This window comes from Puntigrus tetrazona, chromosome 5, assembly GCF_018831695.1.
Source record: "Puntigrus tetrazona isolate hp1 chromosome 5, ASM1883169v1, whole genome shotgun sequence".
In the NCBI taxonomy this organism is placed as follows: Eukaryota; Metazoa; Chordata; class Actinopteri; order Cypriniformes; family Cyprinidae; genus Puntigrus; species Puntigrus tetrazona.
The window spans coordinates 11923036-11943278 of NC_056703.1; the positions used below are offsets into that span (position 1 = coordinate 11923036).

Sequence of the window (20243 nt, forward strand, 5' to 3'; positions counted from 1 at the left end):
CAGCGGGTGGGAGGAGAGAGCGTGTGTGTTTTTCTATTTGTGTGTGTATGTGATCCTTGAGAGGACATGTATGTACAAGCGAGCTTTGTGTGTGTGTGTGTGTGTGTATTCTGGGTGGAGGAAGAAAAAGATGTTCCTCCCTCCAGTATCTTGTAACAATCCAGCACATGACCTTGTGTGTGTGTGTGTGTGTGTGTATGTGAGAAAACCCAAGGTCAGTTTGGAAAATGCTGTGAGGGGAATTTTAACTGGTTTACTAGGCCATCTGTTAGAGCCTTAGATAAAGAGAGAAGGAGGGAGATGGAAAATGGTGTATTATTTTAAACTTTTTAACAGCAATTATTGTGAATGCCACCAGTATCAGTGCTACAAATATTTTTTCAGGTATTTTGGTCCTATCTGCTCATAATGGGAAGAAGCAGGTTGTGCTGCATTAGGAAATGCTGTGGTGTCTGTCTGCCATCTAGTGACCGATGTCTATATGAAAATGCTTTTTGGTATAATATTTTATTAATATTAACACATTTTAAGCTCCTGTATATGAAGTCAGCACAACTTCCAAAAGCACACACATTAAATAACATCGGAAAAATGTTTGAATTTGTAACCTCAATCCGAGGTTCACTTCTAAATGTGCCTCAAGATAGTACATAACAAGCATTTAATAAAAGCCATTAAACACTATTGTAATGTTATACTAAAAACAAACACATAAATACATTAAATTGTAATGTCTTCAAAAAATATAGATATTTGAAAATGCACACACACGCACTGAAACAGTACAGCCTATTAAAATTGTTACATGTACTTTTATAGTTGTCATATGTTTTCTTTTTTGATTGCTTTGATTAACTGCATAAATAACAATTTGACTCGAAACATAATAATCAAAATGCATAATAACAGATTAAGAAACCTACTAAAACTGAAAACAGAAACAGAATTTTAATTAATGGATAATATCAATTCTGATGTGTCACCTTACAATATCAGGGCATTTAGCTTAAGCTGAGACGTTTAAAATTCATGTAATCATGCTATGTAAAAAAACAATACGATACATTTATTCTTTCTGCTTTGTGTCTCAGTGGTTGCCGTTTGACAGTTGCCCATTTTTGAGCATTTAATAATATCGCGAGATCTAGAATTCAGCTCTATGGACATCTTTGTCCTCGCGAGATTTGGTATGAAAGCTCTGAAAGGGGCGTGCGCGCGCGCCGTGACTGTACGGTCCTGTCATGACGCATACGCCAAATTTATGCTTTATAACTTACTGTCTGGTCATCTGTAACTCATGAAAAGCTTGGTACATTAACCGCCATGTCGGACGAAGAGCTACCTTCTACTTCTCGGGAGGCGCACGCGGAGGCGGAAGAGGTAAAGAGAAAGAGAAGTACAGAATGTGTGTAGCAGACGGACATGAAAAGCAGGATGCAGAAGTTTCCAGTTCATCTGCGTTTGGGGGGAACGAAACATGGCGGGAAGGCGGAGTTCACTTCACATCTGCAGAGCTCGAGATGTTTATTGCTCAGTGTTTTCGGAGCATGTTTTTGTGGCTTTGACAGATTTGCATGCGGAGTTGCGGTACTCTTCGTGCAGCCACACACGGAACGCATGCAGATCTGTCTGAACGACATCAACAACTATAAGCAGACATGCGTATATAAGCACTCGCATACTCACTGTTACTGGTCTTGCTTTATTTGAGCTTGTATAAGCCTGGATTAGTCAGAGTATTGATCCTATGTCACTATCAACAGTTCATCTGGGCTACAACTTTCAGTTATCAAAGAGTCGCTTTAATTAGCGATTTAAACAATCTAAGATACATGAGTTTGGCCACGCTTTACATTGCTGTTCATATTGCTGCGTTTACAGAAATAATCCGTAAATATTGTATTGCTATTTATTGGCAAACTGTAGTGATTCTAACGCAAGGTTTGTGACGCATCCTTACTGTTTTTAAAAGATTTATGCCGTTCTTAAAAGCAACTGCATTTTTAGCAAGCGCATTTTTTATATAAAAACAAGCAAACTGGAAAACATTTATTGCTTTGCTATTATAATGTTATACTAAAACCAAAAGTAAAACAATGGAAAATGTCTTAAGCTAAATTTGTAAAAAATAAATTACAAATCTTAAGCCTGCAGAATAAAGGGGACTCTTTTTTGTAATTGAACCGTTGAATGTTATTATGAAATATTATGTGGCTGTGGCATCCTTAACTGTAATCACGATTAAACATTGTATTAATTGTACAACTCTGTGTTTGATTTTTATGTTAACTGTGCTTCTGTAAATTTTATTTAACCAGGCAGATAAATTAAGAACGGGAACAGCCTCATTTATCTAATGATCGTGATAATTAACATTGCCAATAAACATGTTTCTAGTGCATTAAACAGAACACACATCTGTCAAAGCACCTGGCATTGAATAGTTATTGCAATACATGTACTGCATATGTCTAATATATCTAATGTGTGTCTTTGATTTGTGTTTCTAGGAAGACCCGCCATTTCTCCTGGACCCTCCTCCTAAAGCAGCTGTGAAGGAGAGCTTGGCTGACCCTGAGTATGAGGAAAAAAGAGTGAGTTTTCCTTACACTTTTAATCCACACTGTTAATGTAGTGTAATGTAATGTAGTGGTGAGTGTTAGTGATAACCACAGGCGAGAATGAGGTGTGCGGTTCCAACACTCAAGACCAACCAGAGATGAGTGTTAAAATCAACCACACAAAAGATTTTACTAGATGTTAACTAAATACTGAATTCAAATTTAGCATTTTTCATATTTCGGGTACATCTTAGGTCATATTTGGCAGTGTAATGCATGTAAGTAGTGCTGTCAAACGATTCATTGTGATTAATCGCATCAAAAATAAACGTTTTTGTTTGCATGATATATGTATGTGTACTGTATATGTTTATTTTGTAGGTGTAAACACACACACACACGCATTATATATTTTGAAAAAATGTACACTGATATAATCGTTTGACAGCAATATTAAGTAAAATCAACTAATTAAATGTAAAATGTTTTTGAGCAGCAAAGTAGTTACTTTTTAACAAAAAAGTTTTTAACTAAAAATATAAATGTTTGTGTGCATATAATTTATATATAATATTTGTACATATATTTATTATACACATATGCAAGTATTTAGGCAAAATTTGTGTATTGTGTATTGAATATAGTTATATATAATACGAATTATATGAATTTCAACGCCCCGAAAGGCCAAGTTTTTCTCTATAGTGCTAGATCACAACAGAAGTTTCCTTTCCTATGAAACATATTCCGTCTCACTATGTGGACATAAAACACGAGCATCTCCACAGCTGCTCTGAGCATCAGTTCGTGAGCATACACACAGAAATGTAAGGGTATTAAATGCAACCTGTCAAAATAAAAGTTCAGTTTATTTCTCAAAGTATTTTTTTTTTTTACAAATTTCAAATTTGTTGAATTAAATGGATCTTTTATCTATTAATAATTGTAAATACCCAACCCAGAATTTCTGAGTGGAAAAGAAAAATCATAGGGCTATTGTAAAAAATGTAATAAAATTTTATGCTTTCAAAACATAAGGTTGAAAAAAAAACATTTGATAGGGATCTAAACATATTTTGTTGAATTTTGAATAAATTGACAATAAATGAAGTTTTCTGATTAATAAACCCCCACCCCGCTGAAAGCCTAGGGGAAACACTGTGAATATTTTTCTTATATTAAAAATATATAATAAATATAATATAAAATATATATATATAAGTAATAACACAATACACACACACATATATTATGTACACAAAAACGTTTATTTTTAATCGTTGCTCAACACAATATGTGTTTGAGTTTGAAGTTACTTTGAAAATCTTTGTCTGTCCCTTGGCTATAGAAAACAGACCGCGCGAACAGGTTTGAGTTCCTGCTGAAGCAGACGGAGCTGTTTGCTCATTTCATTCAGCCTGCCAGTCAGAAATCGCCCACCTCACCTCTGAAGGTCAAGGTGGGGAGGCCCCGCATTAAACAGGATGAGAAACAGAACCTGCTGTCTGTCGGAGAGTGAGTGAGACACGCATACACATTAATGCTCACACATTCAGAGTCATGAGGTTTGCAATTATTCCTAAAGCTGTTGGTCAGACATGTGTCATCGTGGTGATTTGGTTTGATTTATTAGTGGCCCGTGTTTGTGTGTTTTTTAGTAACCGCCATCGTCGGACAGAGCAGGAGGAGGATGAGGAACTCTTATCTGAGAGCAGAAAGGCAGCTAACGTTCTCGTTCGTTTTGAGGAGTCACCATCATGTATGAATCAATGTTTTTATGAACAGTCAGGCTGCTTCTGTTTTTGTTAATGAGTCTCACGCTGTTTGTAATACAAACAGTAATTACTATTGGTGCTTTAATACATTGTTTATTTAAGAACAAGCAAAAAAACACCGATCTGATTATTTACTCACTGTCCTGTCATTCCAAACCATATGCTGCTATTTTTACATGGAACACAAAAAGAGGATTTATATAGAACTTTTAATATGGTTCAAGTTATTTGATACGCCTTTTAGTAATGAGACAAGCAAAAAAAAAGTGAATAATGGCATAATTCTGGCCCGTTTCCCACAAAAAGCTATCATATGACTTGAGAATGTTCTTAATGTAGTCATATGGGCTACTTTTATGGTACTTTCATAGTGCTTTTTTGTTCTTTCTGGATCTTGACAGTTTATAGACAATATATAATATGTGGTTTTAGTTTGAATAAAAAAAGTTCCTTAAAGGTTCTGTAAAAAATGCATTCTACTTCTACTTTAGAGTAAGCACATTTCTGAACAGAAGTGGTCCACTACCAGATGGCCTCAGCAAAATGTTTTAAGAAATGTAAATATAAATACTTAGATTTTATATTTGTAATATCTATATATAAAAATGGAGTCGAAAAGTTCAGGAACCACTGCTATACAGGGGAAGTGTGAAGTTTTTGCAACACTAACAGTCCTAATTGGAATCGCAAAAAATAACAATGGTTTCCAAGCACCTGCAGAGGCCATGCATTAGTATTATTTTTCTTTCTCACTTCCATTGGAATTTTAAAACCTTTTTCTTACTTTATAATAGGGCTGGACGATATGGTTTAAATTTATATCACAATATATCTCTTAATTTCTTAATGTTTCTTAATCATATGGACACTACTTATTTGAAATAGAATTTATAAATGCTATTATTATCACTTTTTTAATATAATATAATATAATCTACTTTACAACCTCTTAGCTTCTGTACTCATGAAAACAGCAATTATTTTTAGAGTTTTGAAATTACACACTGCACCTTAAATAACAAGGTGACAACAAATTCACACAAACTGTGTTATCAAGCTGTCAAGAACAACAGACATCTGAACTGCGATGTGTAACCTTTAAGCACCTCTTTTAGTACCTGATTCCATGAGGTGATTTATTATAGCACTTGTGATCAGATGTAATGGCTGCTAATTATTAATTGCTAATTATTAATTTCTGATTGATTCGACAGATGTTAAGAATGGAGCTTTGAGAGATTATCAAATCCGAGGCCTGAACTGGATGATTTCTCTGTATGAAAACGGCATCAATGGCATCCTGGCCGATGAGATGGTAAAAACCCCAGTCTGTTTCTCTCGAAAACTCATTGAAACCCAGCATGGTCCTAGTGGTAGGTAAAAGCAACTATATGCTAGTTCTTAATGGAACGCCTACATTTTCTGAAATAGTCTGAATATGCGTCATTGCGAAACCACACAGATTCATGACAAATGAAAACGTGGCTCCAGCGTCTTTTCAGAGGCTTGAGTAAGACTGTGATTTTTCTGGGTATGTCTTGTTGATGTCATAGACTGTGACTCACTGGATTTCTGTGTTCCGATTGGTTAAGGGTCTGGGTAAGACCCTGCAGACAATCGCGTTGCTAGGCTACCTGAAGCACTACAGGAACATTCCCGGCCCTCACATGGTCCTAGTGCCCAAGTCTACTCTGCATAACTGGATGAATGAATTCAAGCGCTGGGTGCCCACCCTGAAGGCCGTCTGTCTCATTGGGGATAAAGATGAAAGAGTAAGGCTGCTCAAGTCCTTCCGTTTTTGCTTTCTACCCATTATCATTAAACCAGCAGGTTCTTCAAAATGCTTGCGTTATAATAATCAGCACTAATTAGTATGTGCGTGTTTGTAGGCAGCGTTCATACGTGACGTGATGATGCCCGGCGAATGGGATGTGTGCGTAACATCATACGAGATGGTGATTCGGGAGAAATCCGTCTTTAAGAAGTTTAACTGGCGCTATCTTGTTATCGACGAGGCCCATCGTATCAAAAACGAGAAATCAAAGGTATTTGGTATTTGATAAACAACTGTAAGAACCAATTAATGCAAGAGTAACTAAAAAAGCAGAGCAATGTGTTTCATAACACTTGTGAGATGATTTAATGATCTGATACAGAGGAAAAGACTTCAGAGCCATCTTCCCTGTCTTTTTCTTTCTTCGCTGTATCTTTCTCTTTTATCGCCGGCTCACAGTTGTCAGAGATTGTGCGTGAGTTTAAGACGACCAATCGTCTGTTGTTGACTGGTACCCCACTGCAGAATAATCTACATGAGCTCTGGTCGCTTTTGAACTTTCTGCTGCCTGATGTGTTCAACTCTGCCAGTGTGAGTCATACTTTTTTAAATATCGCAGCTTGTTTTATCTCCTCCCACACGTTATGTTGCTGTATCTGTCACAGCTGTGTTGGAAGTTTGTGTGCAAATGTGCTGCGTGTTTAAAGAAGTCTTCACTTTAGATTATAAAACCAAGTTTGTAATCAGATAAGCAAATAAACTGGGAAAAAATGACTGTTTTTAGTTAAATATTATTTTTCTTGATTTGTACAGTACCTTGCAAAAGTTTAGGGTAGTAAGATTTATTTATTTATTACTAGAGCAAGTAGATAAATGTATTTATTAATAGAGAAAGAAATTGCATGTTTATCGTTATTGGATCCCTGCACCAGGTCTTAAAGAGACAGAAGTTTATAAAAACCTGCTGCTGTCATTAATGTTAAACTACAAAACAACTTTCAACAAAGATGTATCTATATATAATTGTGAAGACCATGCAGTGTTATTTTGCATGTAATTATTACATTCCTTTTCATCCGAAAAATGATCCAATCTGTTACTCAAAATCTGGAATAAGGTCCTAACTGTGAATATTTGTGATCCATTGCAGTCTTGCTCTTTTCACTTGTCATTTGAAGAAAATTAGAAATGAAAAAAAATATATATTTTTTGAGCATGCTGATTCGTCAGTGTGGAAGTTTAGGTGATGTCTTTTTTTATTCGGGCTAGCAAAATTCATTTTGGGCAACCAGGATTTAAAATTTTTGGTATGGCCAGGATGCTATGTTACAAAAATTCAGATTTTTGACCTGAATTCCACACAAATATTAAGCCCCATCAACTGTGACAATAATAAGAGATATTGCTTGAGTACCAAATCAGCATAGCAGAATGATTTGGGATTATGTGACTGAAGTAATGCCATCATAGGAAAAAATATATTTGAAACGGTATTAAATAAGATAATCATTTTAAGCTAGTTTATGTAACATAGACCATATTCCATGATAAAAAAAAAGAATTTTAAATGAAAACACAAAATAAAAATGCTTCTGTAAAGGTTATTTTTAGAGGTAAAAAAATAAATCAATTATATTAGCTCTGTATAAAGAAAGTAGAAGTCAATCGAATGTTACTACCAAGAAAACCTATCTGTATGTGTTCTAAAATTTCAGGATTTTGATTCGTGGTTTGACACAAACAACTGTCTTGGCGACCAGAAACTGGTCGAAAGACTTCATGCAGTGAGTCTAACTCTCTCTTTGAAAAATATTTTTTGTATTGTTCACCACTAAAGTAGTGGTTGTTATTGCTGATGATGATAATGATTGGGACAGTCAGGCTATTGAATGGTTGTTTTCAGGTTCTCCGTCCATTCCTGCTGCGTCGTATCAAAGCAGAAGTGGAGAAGAGTCTTCCTCCCAAGAAAGAGGTGAAGATTTACCTGGGGCTCAGTAAAATGCAGAGAGAATGGTAAGATCCCACACATTTTTTAAAAACAAACATCTGTCAAAGGGGTTTAAACAACCCTTTCAGTTCCTGGATCACAGTCGCATAGCACTTGACCACATAAAAAAATAAGTGCGAGTTTACCAGATGCATTGTAACAGATATCACTGAAGCGAGAACTTTAGTGCACTGGGTTGTACATTTTTACCAAGGGCTGTGTTTTTTTTATTTCAGTGCCCATCAAGTAAAAAAACTGTCATCCAACTTAATGATCAATATTGCATGAATTATTCTACAGAACTAGATAGGGAATCGTGTTTCTCTCTTCATTTTCACAGGGCGCTTTATAACTTGCCATATGGTTTGATAAACACTTTGAGTGATTATTTATAGTGTTGCGTGTGCTGGGTACTGGTAAAATGAAAATATACTGTAAACAAACTCTGTAGTATATCAACCAGATTTGAATTAATTTTTAACTTGTCTCATCAGTGGGTTGTCTGAATGACTACAGTATTAGGAATCCCTGCATAAGAAGACTAGTTTAGGGTCATAACTGACTCACAACTAGACGTGTTTCTCACACGGATACTTACTATAGTCATAACAGCCCAAAAATATCTCAAAAAAAGCAGAGACTCGAGGATTATGGATGAAAACCTGGACTTTTTTTCCCGCTGCAAGCACTTTGTCCAACATGCGTTGAAGGCAGTGGATTTGTTTGTAAAGCGCTGCTTTTACGGATGTGGTGGTGATGCTTTAAAGATGAATGTGGTGATGTAACTCCTCAAAGAGGGTTAACTTTTAAATGTCAGCATGCTGAAATCCTCTCTGAGAAGCCACGCCTCTAAATATATTAATATTTACTTGAACCTTCTTTAAAAGTAAGAAAAACATCTCGATTAACTCACTAGGCTGTTGAAAGACTAGTCAACTATCCTGCCAAGTTTCTGTTATAGAGAAGTACGTGTATGCAATGTAAACTACTAAATAAGCATCAGATCAATCAACTAAAAAACACACACTAACACAGTGCTTGTTTCCTTTTTCTCAGGTACACACGTATCCTAATGAAGGATATTGACATCCTGAATTCTGCCGGAAAGATGGATAAGATGCGGCTTTTGAATATTCTGATGCAGCTGCGGAAGTGCTGCAACCATCCATACCTGTTTGACGGGGCAGAGCCTGGTCCCCCATACACCACGGACACACACTTAGCCACCAACAGCGGCAAGATGGTTGTGCTGGATAAACTTCTGCCTAAAGTGCAAGAGCAAGGTGAGCAGCGTGTGTGTGTTTATTAGCTTTTAATGGTCAGATAGTCAGTCATGTTTCTAGTTAGAATGCAGATGAACTTTTTGCATTCCTGGTTATATGTGCATGCAGGATCCAGAGTGTTAATATTCAGCCAGATGACAAGGATGTTGGATATTCTGGAAGATTATTGCATGTGGAGAGGGTTCGAGTATTGCAGATTGGATGGCAATACACCTCACGAGGCCAGAGAGGTACACATACTGACACATGCATACATTAAATGGCATTGTTTCATACAGACACATGCATGTTATGCAACTCTCTTGTGAGCCAATACATTTTTTATTGAATCAAAGTCATAGAGCCTAACTGGAGTAGTTCAGCTGATTCATGAACAAATTACTATTTTGAGTCAGTTATTAATAATGAATCAGTATTTAATTGACTGGTTCATTAGACAGAAAAATTCAAGTGAAGACACATATTTAGATTTTGTCAGTAGATAAAAAAAAGACTTAGATCCGGATTAGTTCTATGGAAGAAGCTTTAAGATATTCTAGTAGTCTTCTGCCAAAAAACATGTGGTTTAACATACAAAAGCTGAGAAATTAAGACAGAAAATACAAATAAAGAAAATAAAAAATACTAATTATATTTTTACTTAAAAGTACAATAGTAATATTACTGTTTATGTTTAACTTTTATAACTAAATTAAATACAAAAATAAATAATCATTGATTTAATTAATAATATTGGATAGTGTCGCGTTCAAGGTCTGTTGTTTTTTCATGTCCCATGTGACCTACTTTCTGTCTTCAGTTGATTGGGTTCAGGTGTGTTCAGTTAATTATGTAATTTACTTTCTGCTTTAGTTCCTGTTTGTTTGACGTCAGGTTGTCCGGTCTCGTCTTTAGTAATGTTTTTTGAAATGTTTATGTATGTATGTGGAAGTCTGCCTGCCTGCCTGCCTGTATTATTAGTTGTTTTTGTGTAGAAGATTAAAAGCTGTTAAAAGTTATGTCCTCGTCGAACGCTCCTTCCTGCAACCACACCGTGACAGATATTGATTAGGTTGCGTAAAACTATATGTGATCTGAAAAAAACTATATAAACTTGCTAAAATCAAATGTAAATACTATTATATTTAAGGTGGTGTCATGCTGCTTGCAGGTTTTATTATTTCATAAAAAAAAAAAAAAATATATATATATATATATATATATATATATATATATTTTTTTTTTATCAACTTTATTTCATCTAATAAAATATTTATTTCTCTGACAAAATAAATGTATTGTTTGTTTGGTAAGAAAAAAACGAACTATTCTCATTACATCACAATTCAAATTTCTGAATACTAAAAGGTATAAAGGAATGATTCACCGAAAGGAAGAAAGGAAATGAGCAGCCTTTATAAAAGGCACATACATATACTTCACGTGGAATCTCTGCAAAGTTTATATAAAGAGGACTGATTAACCAACCTGGTAGTCATGGAAACCACTGATCAGTTCTGGGGTGAATGTTAAGTCTGTTTACATGAGATGTAATATTCTTGCAAATACTTTACATTAAAAGTGTTAGTTTCTTCTATCAATTTTTTTACAAGTGAACCAGAAATTTTGAACAAAACCACACGTGTGCTAAGGTCATCCATTTATCAGATAGAAATCTCAAGCAGGAATTTCGAAAACGGCCTAATCATGGAGAGTTTTTATAGTGAATTTTTTATTGTTTTACAGATTTTCTTTTGTCACCTACTAACGCAATATGAATCCGGCGGAGAGAGCATGCTTTTAAACGTGGCATAGTACTGACATTGACACTGCTCAGAAAAGGGAGTAAGGCTAGGTGAAAAGAGAGTAAAAGCGAAGCTTAGCAAAAACAGCGCATATAGGAAAGTGATTGCAGGCTTTTACGTGTCTCATTTTGGCTGGCAGCTACAGCAACACTTTCTCATAATGCAACTCCAACTATGGGAGCCTGTTACCTCAAAAGTGCTTTATGCAATTGGGTTAGATTGAAGTCGGATTATATTCACACCTTAAATGAACTGTGCCACAGTTCGTTTGGAACCATACCACAGTTAAATGTTCTGCTTGCAATATTTTCTCCTGCCACCAAAGGGGGAAACAAACTTAAGTTCGTTTCAATTGAACCAAACAAGACAGGTGTGAATACACACTTAGTTTGTTTGTATTGTTTTTAGTGACTTTTAAGTAAATACTGTGTAGAATAATATTCAGTTTGATTTCATTTATTATGTGTAAATGTATTGTATATGTAAAACACAGTTGCATACGCTCATTGCTTTATATATTTGTATATATATATATATATATATATATATATATATATATATATATATATATACAACTGCTAGTGATAAGTAGACCATATGAATTATATAAGTGGTTCAGATAAATTATTTCAGTCTCACTTAAATGCTATCTGTCTCTTTTCCTGTTTTTCTATCTCTGTCGCTGTGCATTAGCAAGCCATAGATGCTTTTAATGCCCCGAACAGCAGTAAATTTATCTTCATGCTGAGCACACGGGCAGGTGGGCTGGGAATTAATTTGGCTACAGCTGACGTAGTGATTCTCTACGACTCAGACTGGAACCCACAGGTTGACCTGCAGGCCATGGTGAGAATCACAACACACACACACACACACGCACACAAAAACTACAAAACCAAGCTCAGTAAACTTTATGATTGTGAGCCTCAGAGAGGTGCCAGCGTTTTTTATGACTGTTGTCTTAAATGGTTGCTGTTGTTCTGCTATGCACTGTATTTTAGGACCGCGCGCACCGTATCGGACAGAGGAAACCAGTAAAAGTGTTCAGGTTGATCACAGACAACACAGTGGAGGAGAGAATTGTGGAGAGAGCGGAGATGAAGCTACGCCTGGACTCTATAGTGATTCAGCAGGGTACGAACACACTAGGAGTAAAACAGTTCCTGCAGAGAAAAAAATGATTCCTTACAGTTCAATCTCCCTACGGTTCTCATGTCTAATGACACCTTTAAAAATATAAATATTAAACTGTTGGAATTTTAAGGGTCCGTGTTTTAAAAGTAATTACAGTAATTCTCTCTCTGAATGGCTGTACTGGCAGAGGGGAGATGGATTTAACAGTCAATTAAACAAAAAAACTCAAACTTCGTATTGCAAATCTGTAATTATAAGTAATTTGCATTGCTTTAAGTAAACAAAACTCTACAGATGGTTTGCAAATTGTAAATGCTAATAGATTTCTCACTAGAGCCGTTTCCGAGCTAGTATTGATGATCTTTGACTGTAACACTATTCATATGCACTACTGTTAAAAACTTTGGCATCACTATGTTTTTTTTTTTAAATAAAGTACTTTTAATCAGGTGCATTAAACTGATCAGAAGTGGCAGTAAAGGTTCATAATAATGGGAAATGTTTTTTGAGCACCAAATCAGGTCACTGGTAACTCGAGCAAAGTCTGCTGAAAAGGTTTGCCATCACAGGGATAAATTACATTTCAAAATACATTAAAGTAGAAAACACATTTACACAAAACACAAGTAGTAAGATTTCACAGTATTACAGTTTTACTCTGTTTTGAGTTTTGATCAAATGGAGGCTTTGTGTTCATTGCGTGCATTGTGTGTGAGACTTGGAAAAAGCATAAGATAAGACTTAAATTAAATAAAAATTGGTCATTAATGTTTTACCTAACAAATATGTGTTTTATACTGAAACTTGAAAAATGAAAAAAGGTCAAGTAGCCTTTGTTCCAGTCTTATGATGTGTTGAACAACAGTGATGTGCTGTTATTTGTGCTCTTACAGGACGGCTCATTGATCAGCAGAATAAACTGGGGAAGGATGAAATGCTACAAATGATTCGACATGGAGCAACACATGTGTTCGCCTCTAAAGACAGCGAACTAACAGATGAGGACATCGACTCCATTTTGGAAAGAGGTGCCAAGAAGGTGAGTCGGCACAAACAATTTAGACTAGACTGAAAACTATAACGCTGGTTAAATTTACTGGCAAACTCCATAATAGCTTTAAATATTCAAGTTCCAAAGGCATTTGTATCCAAACTGATGAATATGAATAAATCCCATCAGATCGTGATAATTTTCCACTCTGGTTGAGTCTATATTACCCTGTTGAACTCTCTTTGATGGCTGTTCTTCCTCTCAGACGGCAGAGATGAACGAACGCTTGAAGAAACTCGGCGAGAGCTCACTGAGGAACTTCACCATGGACACGGGCGGCACCGAGACCAGCCTGTACAACTTTGAGGGAGAAGATTACAGAGAGAAACAAAAAGTTAGTGTCTGTGTGAAGCTTTACCGGGTGGGAATCGATTCATAGTTGCTTATAATGCAGCTCTGAGGTGCATCGGAGTCTATCAGTGTGCATTTGGAAGCTTTTTAAGCTTAACACTTTCATGTCACAGGCTGTGAGAGTTTGTCTGAAGCTGAAAGCGTAGTGTATGTGTGTGTTTAAGTGTGTTTTAAAGAATTCTGTGTGTTGTGCAGCTTAGTTTGATCGAATGGATCGAGCCTCCTAAGAGAGAAAGGAAGGCCAATTACGCTGTAGATGCTTACTTCAGAGAAGCACTGCGAGTCAGCGAACCGAGAGCCCCGAAGGTAACACACGTGCACGGTTTAGACACTGAAATGATTTTTTTTGTCAGTGCTACTCATGACCGCATACCCTAATGCACATACAGTGTATACAAACCTAATACACAATGCTAAATAATGCACTCAGATCACTGTTTTCAGCAGACTGACAGCTGCACCGAAGTCAGTGAGTTACAGTAAATAGTGTTAGTAACTCAGCTGAAGGGCGCTGTATCATCATGTATTGGAGGGACGTAATGGATAAAGAGTTGAAACACAGAGGTTGTAGGTTCAAACGCTGACTCAGATAATGACCTCATGAACTGGACGTTCTTCTTCTGTCTGTCCTGTCACTGCTGTGCCCTTGAGAGAGACACTTAACTCTAGATTGCTCCTGAGGGACGGTTTGTTCGAATAGTGCACTGTAAGTCATAAAAAACATCAATAAGGATAAAAGTGGCTGCTAAAGAAGAAGTAAATGCAGTGTTCTGCTTCCTGTTGGAGGGGAACGTTGCACCTTTGATGCAGCTTCTTATCTATAGTTGTTTTAATCCAATTTGTAAATTGTAGTGTCAGTTTTATCACAGTTATTGGCATTTCTTAAAATGTATATTCATAAAACTACCATTTTTTCGAGTTTTGATTGTCTGCCCATAAAAATCAATATTTATGACACTCTTCTATTTTATGTTGTACTGGTCTGTGCTGTTGACTAAAACTATTAAACATCATCATTGTTCACTGGGTATTATATGGACAGCTTAAAAAAGTAGAAATGTTTCTTTGGCCACTAGCTGAAATAAAATAAGACTTCAGTTGTAGTACTAAAATTATTATAGATAAATAATTTTACATTTTAAAAGTCTCATAAAAAGACAATTACTATTGCACTAAAATGGAAGTATTAATAAATAGTAATACATACTTTAACACTATATGAATAATACTTAAATTGACCAAATTGTCAAAAAATTTAACACCAAACTGTCCCACTAAACATCTATATTACTAGATTTAGAAAACCAACAAAAACCAACAACCATTGTAAAATTGTTTGTTGCTATTTGCGAGGTCAGCGTAAACTAGCTTTAATATTGCCTGGTTTAGATTTCTAGCAAATGTGATGGAAGTTGATAGTTTATAAAGTGATAACCCTGTCAGCAAAATACTTACAGCAGGGAGCCAGTAAACCTCAATTTTAATGAATATCATTAAATTAAATTGAAAACCAAATGAGTGTTTTGATTAAAATGAAGTGCCCGCTAGATAAAGTTGCATCTGCCAGGAGCATAACAATGTTTTGTCATTATACAGTACACATCAAGAATCACACAGATGGTTGCATGAAAATATTTGAACAAGTGTATGTGGAGAGATCATAAAAAGTGTGTGTGGATGTGATCCAGGCTCCTCGGCCTCCAAAGCAGCCCAACATTCAGGACTTTCAGTTCTTTCCACCACGTCTCTTTGAGCTGCTAGAGATGGAGATTCTTTACTACAGGAAAACTATTGGGTACAAGGTAAGCGCTTTTTGTATTGTGTTGAATATTCGTGTACAGTCCGCTCAATAAAGCTGTATATGACCACGTATGTGTGTTTACTGTAGGTTCCACGTAATCCAGAAATCCCTAATTCAGCACAGGTCCAAAAGGAGGAACAAGCAAAGATAGATGAGGCTGAACCCCTCACGCCTGAAGAGACAGAGGAAAAAGAGAAACTACTCACACAAGTACACATAATCATGCATTTTGCCACTCTTTTACACATTCATACATGCTTATAAATGTGCTAAGTACAGAACAGAGCTACAGCACAATGTTTTTTCCCTAGGGTTTTACAAACTGGAACAAGCGTGATTTCAATCAGTTTATTAAAGCTAATGAGAAGTACGGTCGGGATGACATTGACAACATTGCTAGAGAGGTGGAGGGCAAGACACCCGAGGACGTCATGGAGTACTCAGGTACAGTGCAACTGAACACAAGCCTAACATCTGAAGAAATTACACACTAGGATTGTCCACTAGTTGGTGAGTTGCTTGAACTAAACGAACCATGTATAATTTGGCCTGTTTTAAGTTCTTGCGACCAGATCAAAAAAAAGAAAAACAAGGAAGAATTGAATAAACATAGTAAGATGAGAAATGATGATAGCAATAAATTGAATCTTATTTGAATAAAATAATATCATGTCATATTTAATTTCAGTACTTGAATTTTAATACATGAAAAAAATAGGTTTTTAGTTCAATTAGAGCATTTAAAAACTAAATAATTAAAAATATTTAAAGGGAAATATTAAAATATTAAAAATGAAAACAAGGCTGTGTGTGACTTTCTTCTTTCAGGCAAATCCAGTCAGAGTTATATTAAAACTGTCCTGGCACTTCTAAGCTCTGTCATTGCAGTGGGCGGTTGTTTTCTTTTAACAGTCTAAAACACCTCACATGGCTCCTCCAACATTTTCCTTTACAAATCTGTTTGTGCTTTTAATTCATGACCTGTGGTTTAGTTTGTTCTCTCTCTGCGCTGGAAAGACTTAGAGGGGCCTGGAGACTTATTAATATAACTCAGATTGGATACATTTAAAAGAAGAAAGTCACATACACCTAGGATGCTCCGAAAGTAAGTAAAACAACCTAATTGTAATTTTTGGGTCAGCTAACTCTAAGGAAAAATTTAAGGAAGACTAGTCAGTTAGCAGCTTTGCTAACCGACTAGTCTGTTGTTGGGCATGTAGTAGACCATCGTGACTCATCCCTTTTGTACACATTACAGCTAAACATACATTAACTGTACTACCACACACCACAAAAAATATATAAAAAATATTATGTTTGTCATTATAATAGCTGTGTTTTGGGAACGCTGTAATGAGCTGCAGGATATTGAGAAGATCATGGCTCAGATAGAGCGAGGAGAAGCTCGCATCCAGAGACGCATCAGCATCAAAAAAGCCTTGGATGCCAAGGTCAACCTTTCAAAAACTTGCCATGAGATTCAATTATGTTGTTGACAAGCCAGTTTTTCTTTAATGGCTGCTGAATTATGATTGTGTGGTAGCTTTAGTATTCCTTGCTTTTGATGATTTGCAACCTCTGTATTAGGCAATAAAGTCACAGCCTTATCACGAGAAGCAAGAAACTTTAAGAGAAAATTAAATTTTTGATGCAATAATAATTAGTAAATATCACTTGTTTGATGACGTGTGTTTGGTGTACTTGTAGATAGCACGGTACAAGGCTCCGTTCCACCAGCTCCGCATACAATACGGCACAAACAAAGGAAAGAACTACACAGAGGTGGGTGCAAAAGAGAGAGTTAGTCTGTGTTAAGTGTGTTTACCAGAATCTGAAATATAGAAACTTTTCTTTGTGTGTGTGTGTGTGTGTGCCTGCAGGAGGAAGACAGGTTTCTGATTTGCATGTTGCATAAGATGGGCTTTGATAAGGAATATGTTTATGAAGAACTCCGACAGTGTGTACGGAACGCTCCACAATTCAGATTTGACTGGTTCATCAAATCCAGGACTGCCATGGTGAGAACTCTTTAGAGCCAGGACTTTCACACTCTCACAAAGAAAGGCACCATACCGTCTCTGGGAGGTAGTAATATTTACACTTAAGGTCAGCGTTTCTCAATTCCGGTCCTCACACCCTGAAGCGATAAGAGAAAGTTTGATCATCAATCACTTAGACCAGTGTTGTTCCAAACCGTAAACGCTTAGTTAATCTTCAGAACGCAATTTTAGATATTTCGGATGAAAACCGCGATTCTTGTGACTGTCCTATTGACCGCAAACTGTCAAAGGTGCAGAAAATTATGAATTTTTCTGAAATTATGAACCATCAGAATAATCTGGTTTGGAACGACGTAGGGGTAAGTGATTAATGGAGTAACTTTTTAAGGGTAAACGTGGTGCAAAGAGGTACCTATAAGCTATTGTGTCTTAGGGCACTGTCCCAGTGACATGAAATATGGAAAATATAAGGGGACATTTTTGTTAAAGATTTTTAACAAGAAACTGTTATCTGCAAGTATATTTGCTGTCATAAAAAAAATCCTCATCCAACAATCATGAATAACTGTAAAATCAATGAAACAATTATGACGATTATCACCTGAAAATGCATTCAAAAGCTGTGGAGATTAAATGAATTACAGTTTATATGTACATAATTTATTCAGACACCTTCAACATTTCTCTCATTATCACAGTTTATGCGCAGTGGTTTAGAAAATAGTAATAAAATACTAAGAGCTCGGAGTTAAACTGTTTGGAACAAATTCTCTTGGCAATTCTATCCTTCTTTCAGTTCGACACCTAGTTTTTAGTTTTACTGGTAGTCCATTGTATGAAGAATTTGGGGTATAATAAGTTACAGTTTATTTTATTTCGCTATCCTCACTTACATAAATGAACTGTAGTGTCGTGCTCCCACTATAAAATAATATACAAAATTATATGTTACGAGAGGGACAATAAATGGTGATGCCACTTCTTTAAGAGGCATCACCATGTGAAAAAAGATTAGTGGAGTCTAAAAGGCACCTTAATTCTATTATTGATATTAGGGTTACGCAACAGTTACTGTCATCTCACATTAGAAGTGAATTGGAAGTCTAGTGTGAATATAATTCAGTGGTTGCGCATGTGTGTAGGTTTTTAAAAAGCTTTAGAAAGTGCACAAAAGTTAATAAAACTCTTTAAAATGCAAAAAAAGACGTCCGAGCCACACAAATGCGAAACTCTTTTTTTTTAATCACATCAGAAGCAGGGATGTTTTTCAGGTCGTATCGGCGTGCGTGTTTGTGAAAAGCGCGTGGGTGCGGATGCTGGTGTGATGCCTGAAAGGAATTGTAAAAGTGGATGAGATGTGATGTATAACTCTTGTGCTGAGATGATGAAAGAGTTTCCTTGCGTGTGTTTTGTCTGGTTTGCTAGGAGCTGCAGCGCCGCTGCAACACGCTCATCTCTCTCATTGAGAAAGAGAACATGGAGATAGAGGAGAAGGAGCGCGCCGAGAAAAAGAGAAGAACACCCAAAGGACAATCAGTAATACGTCCTGTCTTCTTTCTTTTCGCTCCATCTGTTGTTGTGCTCCGTGCTTCACCTCCCCAGAGACTTTCTTTCTAGTTCGGAATCACGCTTGAACAACTGAACAAGAACAACATGCAAATGATCAAAATTCCCCTCAGATTTTGTGTCCGCAGTAAAGTGTAGTATATCCCACTGATGGTTTCAAACCTGTCTGTCTGTCTACGTATCTGTCTGTCTATCAGAGCATGTGCATGGTGATTTGTAAGATTTTGCCTGGAGCAAGGAGCATATTTTTCTCTTTTCTCTTGCTTCAATGCCGTTCCATCACATGCTAACTAAACTATAATGTCAGCAAGATCTATCTACCTATCTAGTCTGTATGACTGTCCTAAAAACATGCTGTTTGTTTCATATTGTCAGGCTCACAAGCGTAAGGCAGAAGTGTCGTCTGACAGGAAAGAGAAGAAATCTCGTACCTGACTCCTGTGCCCGCAGCTCTTTGCTCCCCATTACGAAGCACTACAATAATCTGATGCCTCTCGTTCTGTTTTTATTTGTCATATCTGTAACTCAACGCCAGTTTCTTAAAATATACATGTACATTTTTAGCAAAACAAAAGATTTTTCGGGACATCCAAAATACTTCCATATCATATTGAAATTTTGTCCCCTGGGCTGCATAAAGTGTTGGCAGCTACACAACGTTTTGCTAGAGCTTGTTTTTATTAAGCATTTTTTCAAAATGTTCCTTGTTCATATCATTTATTTAGCATGCTAAATGGGGCTCTAAAGCCTGTTCTGATCTTTGTTTGTGTGTTTTATAAATGAAAATCTTTTTGCCTGAGACTCTGTGGTTGTATGTTTAAGGTCTCTGTGATCTGCACCTTAATCCATGTGATCAGTAGCTTTGCACATCCAGTCTTCTTAAGCTCTTTTATACATACATGTGCCATTTTAATGTTGCTATTTTACACATTATTGTTTGCACTTTTGTTTGAACCTTTCTTGATCTTTATATGTACAAGTCCAGTATTATTAAAAAACTAAATCGTTTGGTTTTGTTTATATATTATTCATGTTTATATGCTTATAATGGATCTTTACACTTATATTACCTTTATTCATTTTTTTTAAATAGAGGGAATATAACTGTTCACATATTTGTTAGCAAAAATTTGTCAGGGTCAGTATTGGTTTAATTAGAAACAAAACAAATAATGT

At 36.1% G+C, this 20243-nt stretch overlaps 1 protein-coding gene across 3 annotated transcripts; it reads left to right on the forward strand.

Annotated features, from left to right (window-relative positions):
* The first annotated feature begins 1192 nt into the window (after positions 1 to 1192).
* On the forward strand, positions 1193 to 20075 carry smarca1 (SWI/SNF related, matrix associated, actin dependent regulator of chromatin, subfamily a, member 1). 3 transcript variants are annotated; one of them, XM_043240105.1, is made up of 25 exons: positions 1194 to 1380; positions 2511 to 2594; positions 3910 to 4076; positions 4220 to 4320; positions 5551 to 5651; positions 5929 to 6108; positions 6226 to 6381; positions 6570 to 6701; positions 7826 to 7894; positions 8014 to 8123; positions 9154 to 9380; positions 9489 to 9610; positions 11858 to 12010; positions 12166 to 12298; positions 13192 to 13337; positions 13555 to 13683; positions 13896 to 14006; positions 15389 to 15502; positions 15589 to 15711; positions 15813 to 15945; positions 16834 to 16952; positions 17209 to 17283; positions 17382 to 17519; positions 18927 to 19037; positions 19443 to 20075. In XM_043240105.1, the coding sequence occupies exons 1-25, from the start codon at positions 1324 to 1326 to the stop codon at positions 19500 to 19502; spliced, it is 3051 nt and encodes a 1016-aa protein (XP_043096040.1). In that variant the 5' UTR covers positions 1194 to 1323; the 3' UTR covers positions 19503 to 20075. The 3 variants fall into 3 exon arrangements, 2 of the variants coding, with proteins under 2 accessions (XP_043096040.1, XP_043096041.1); XR_006251021.1 differs by lacking the exons at positions 16834 to 16952; positions 19443 to 20075 and having other exon boundaries at positions 1193 to 1380; XM_043240106.1 differs by lacking the exons at positions 1194 to 1380; positions 2511 to 2594; positions 3910 to 4076; positions 4220 to 4320 and having other exon boundaries at positions 5569 to 5709.
* The last annotated feature ends 168 nt before the right edge of the window (positions 20076 to 20243 follow it).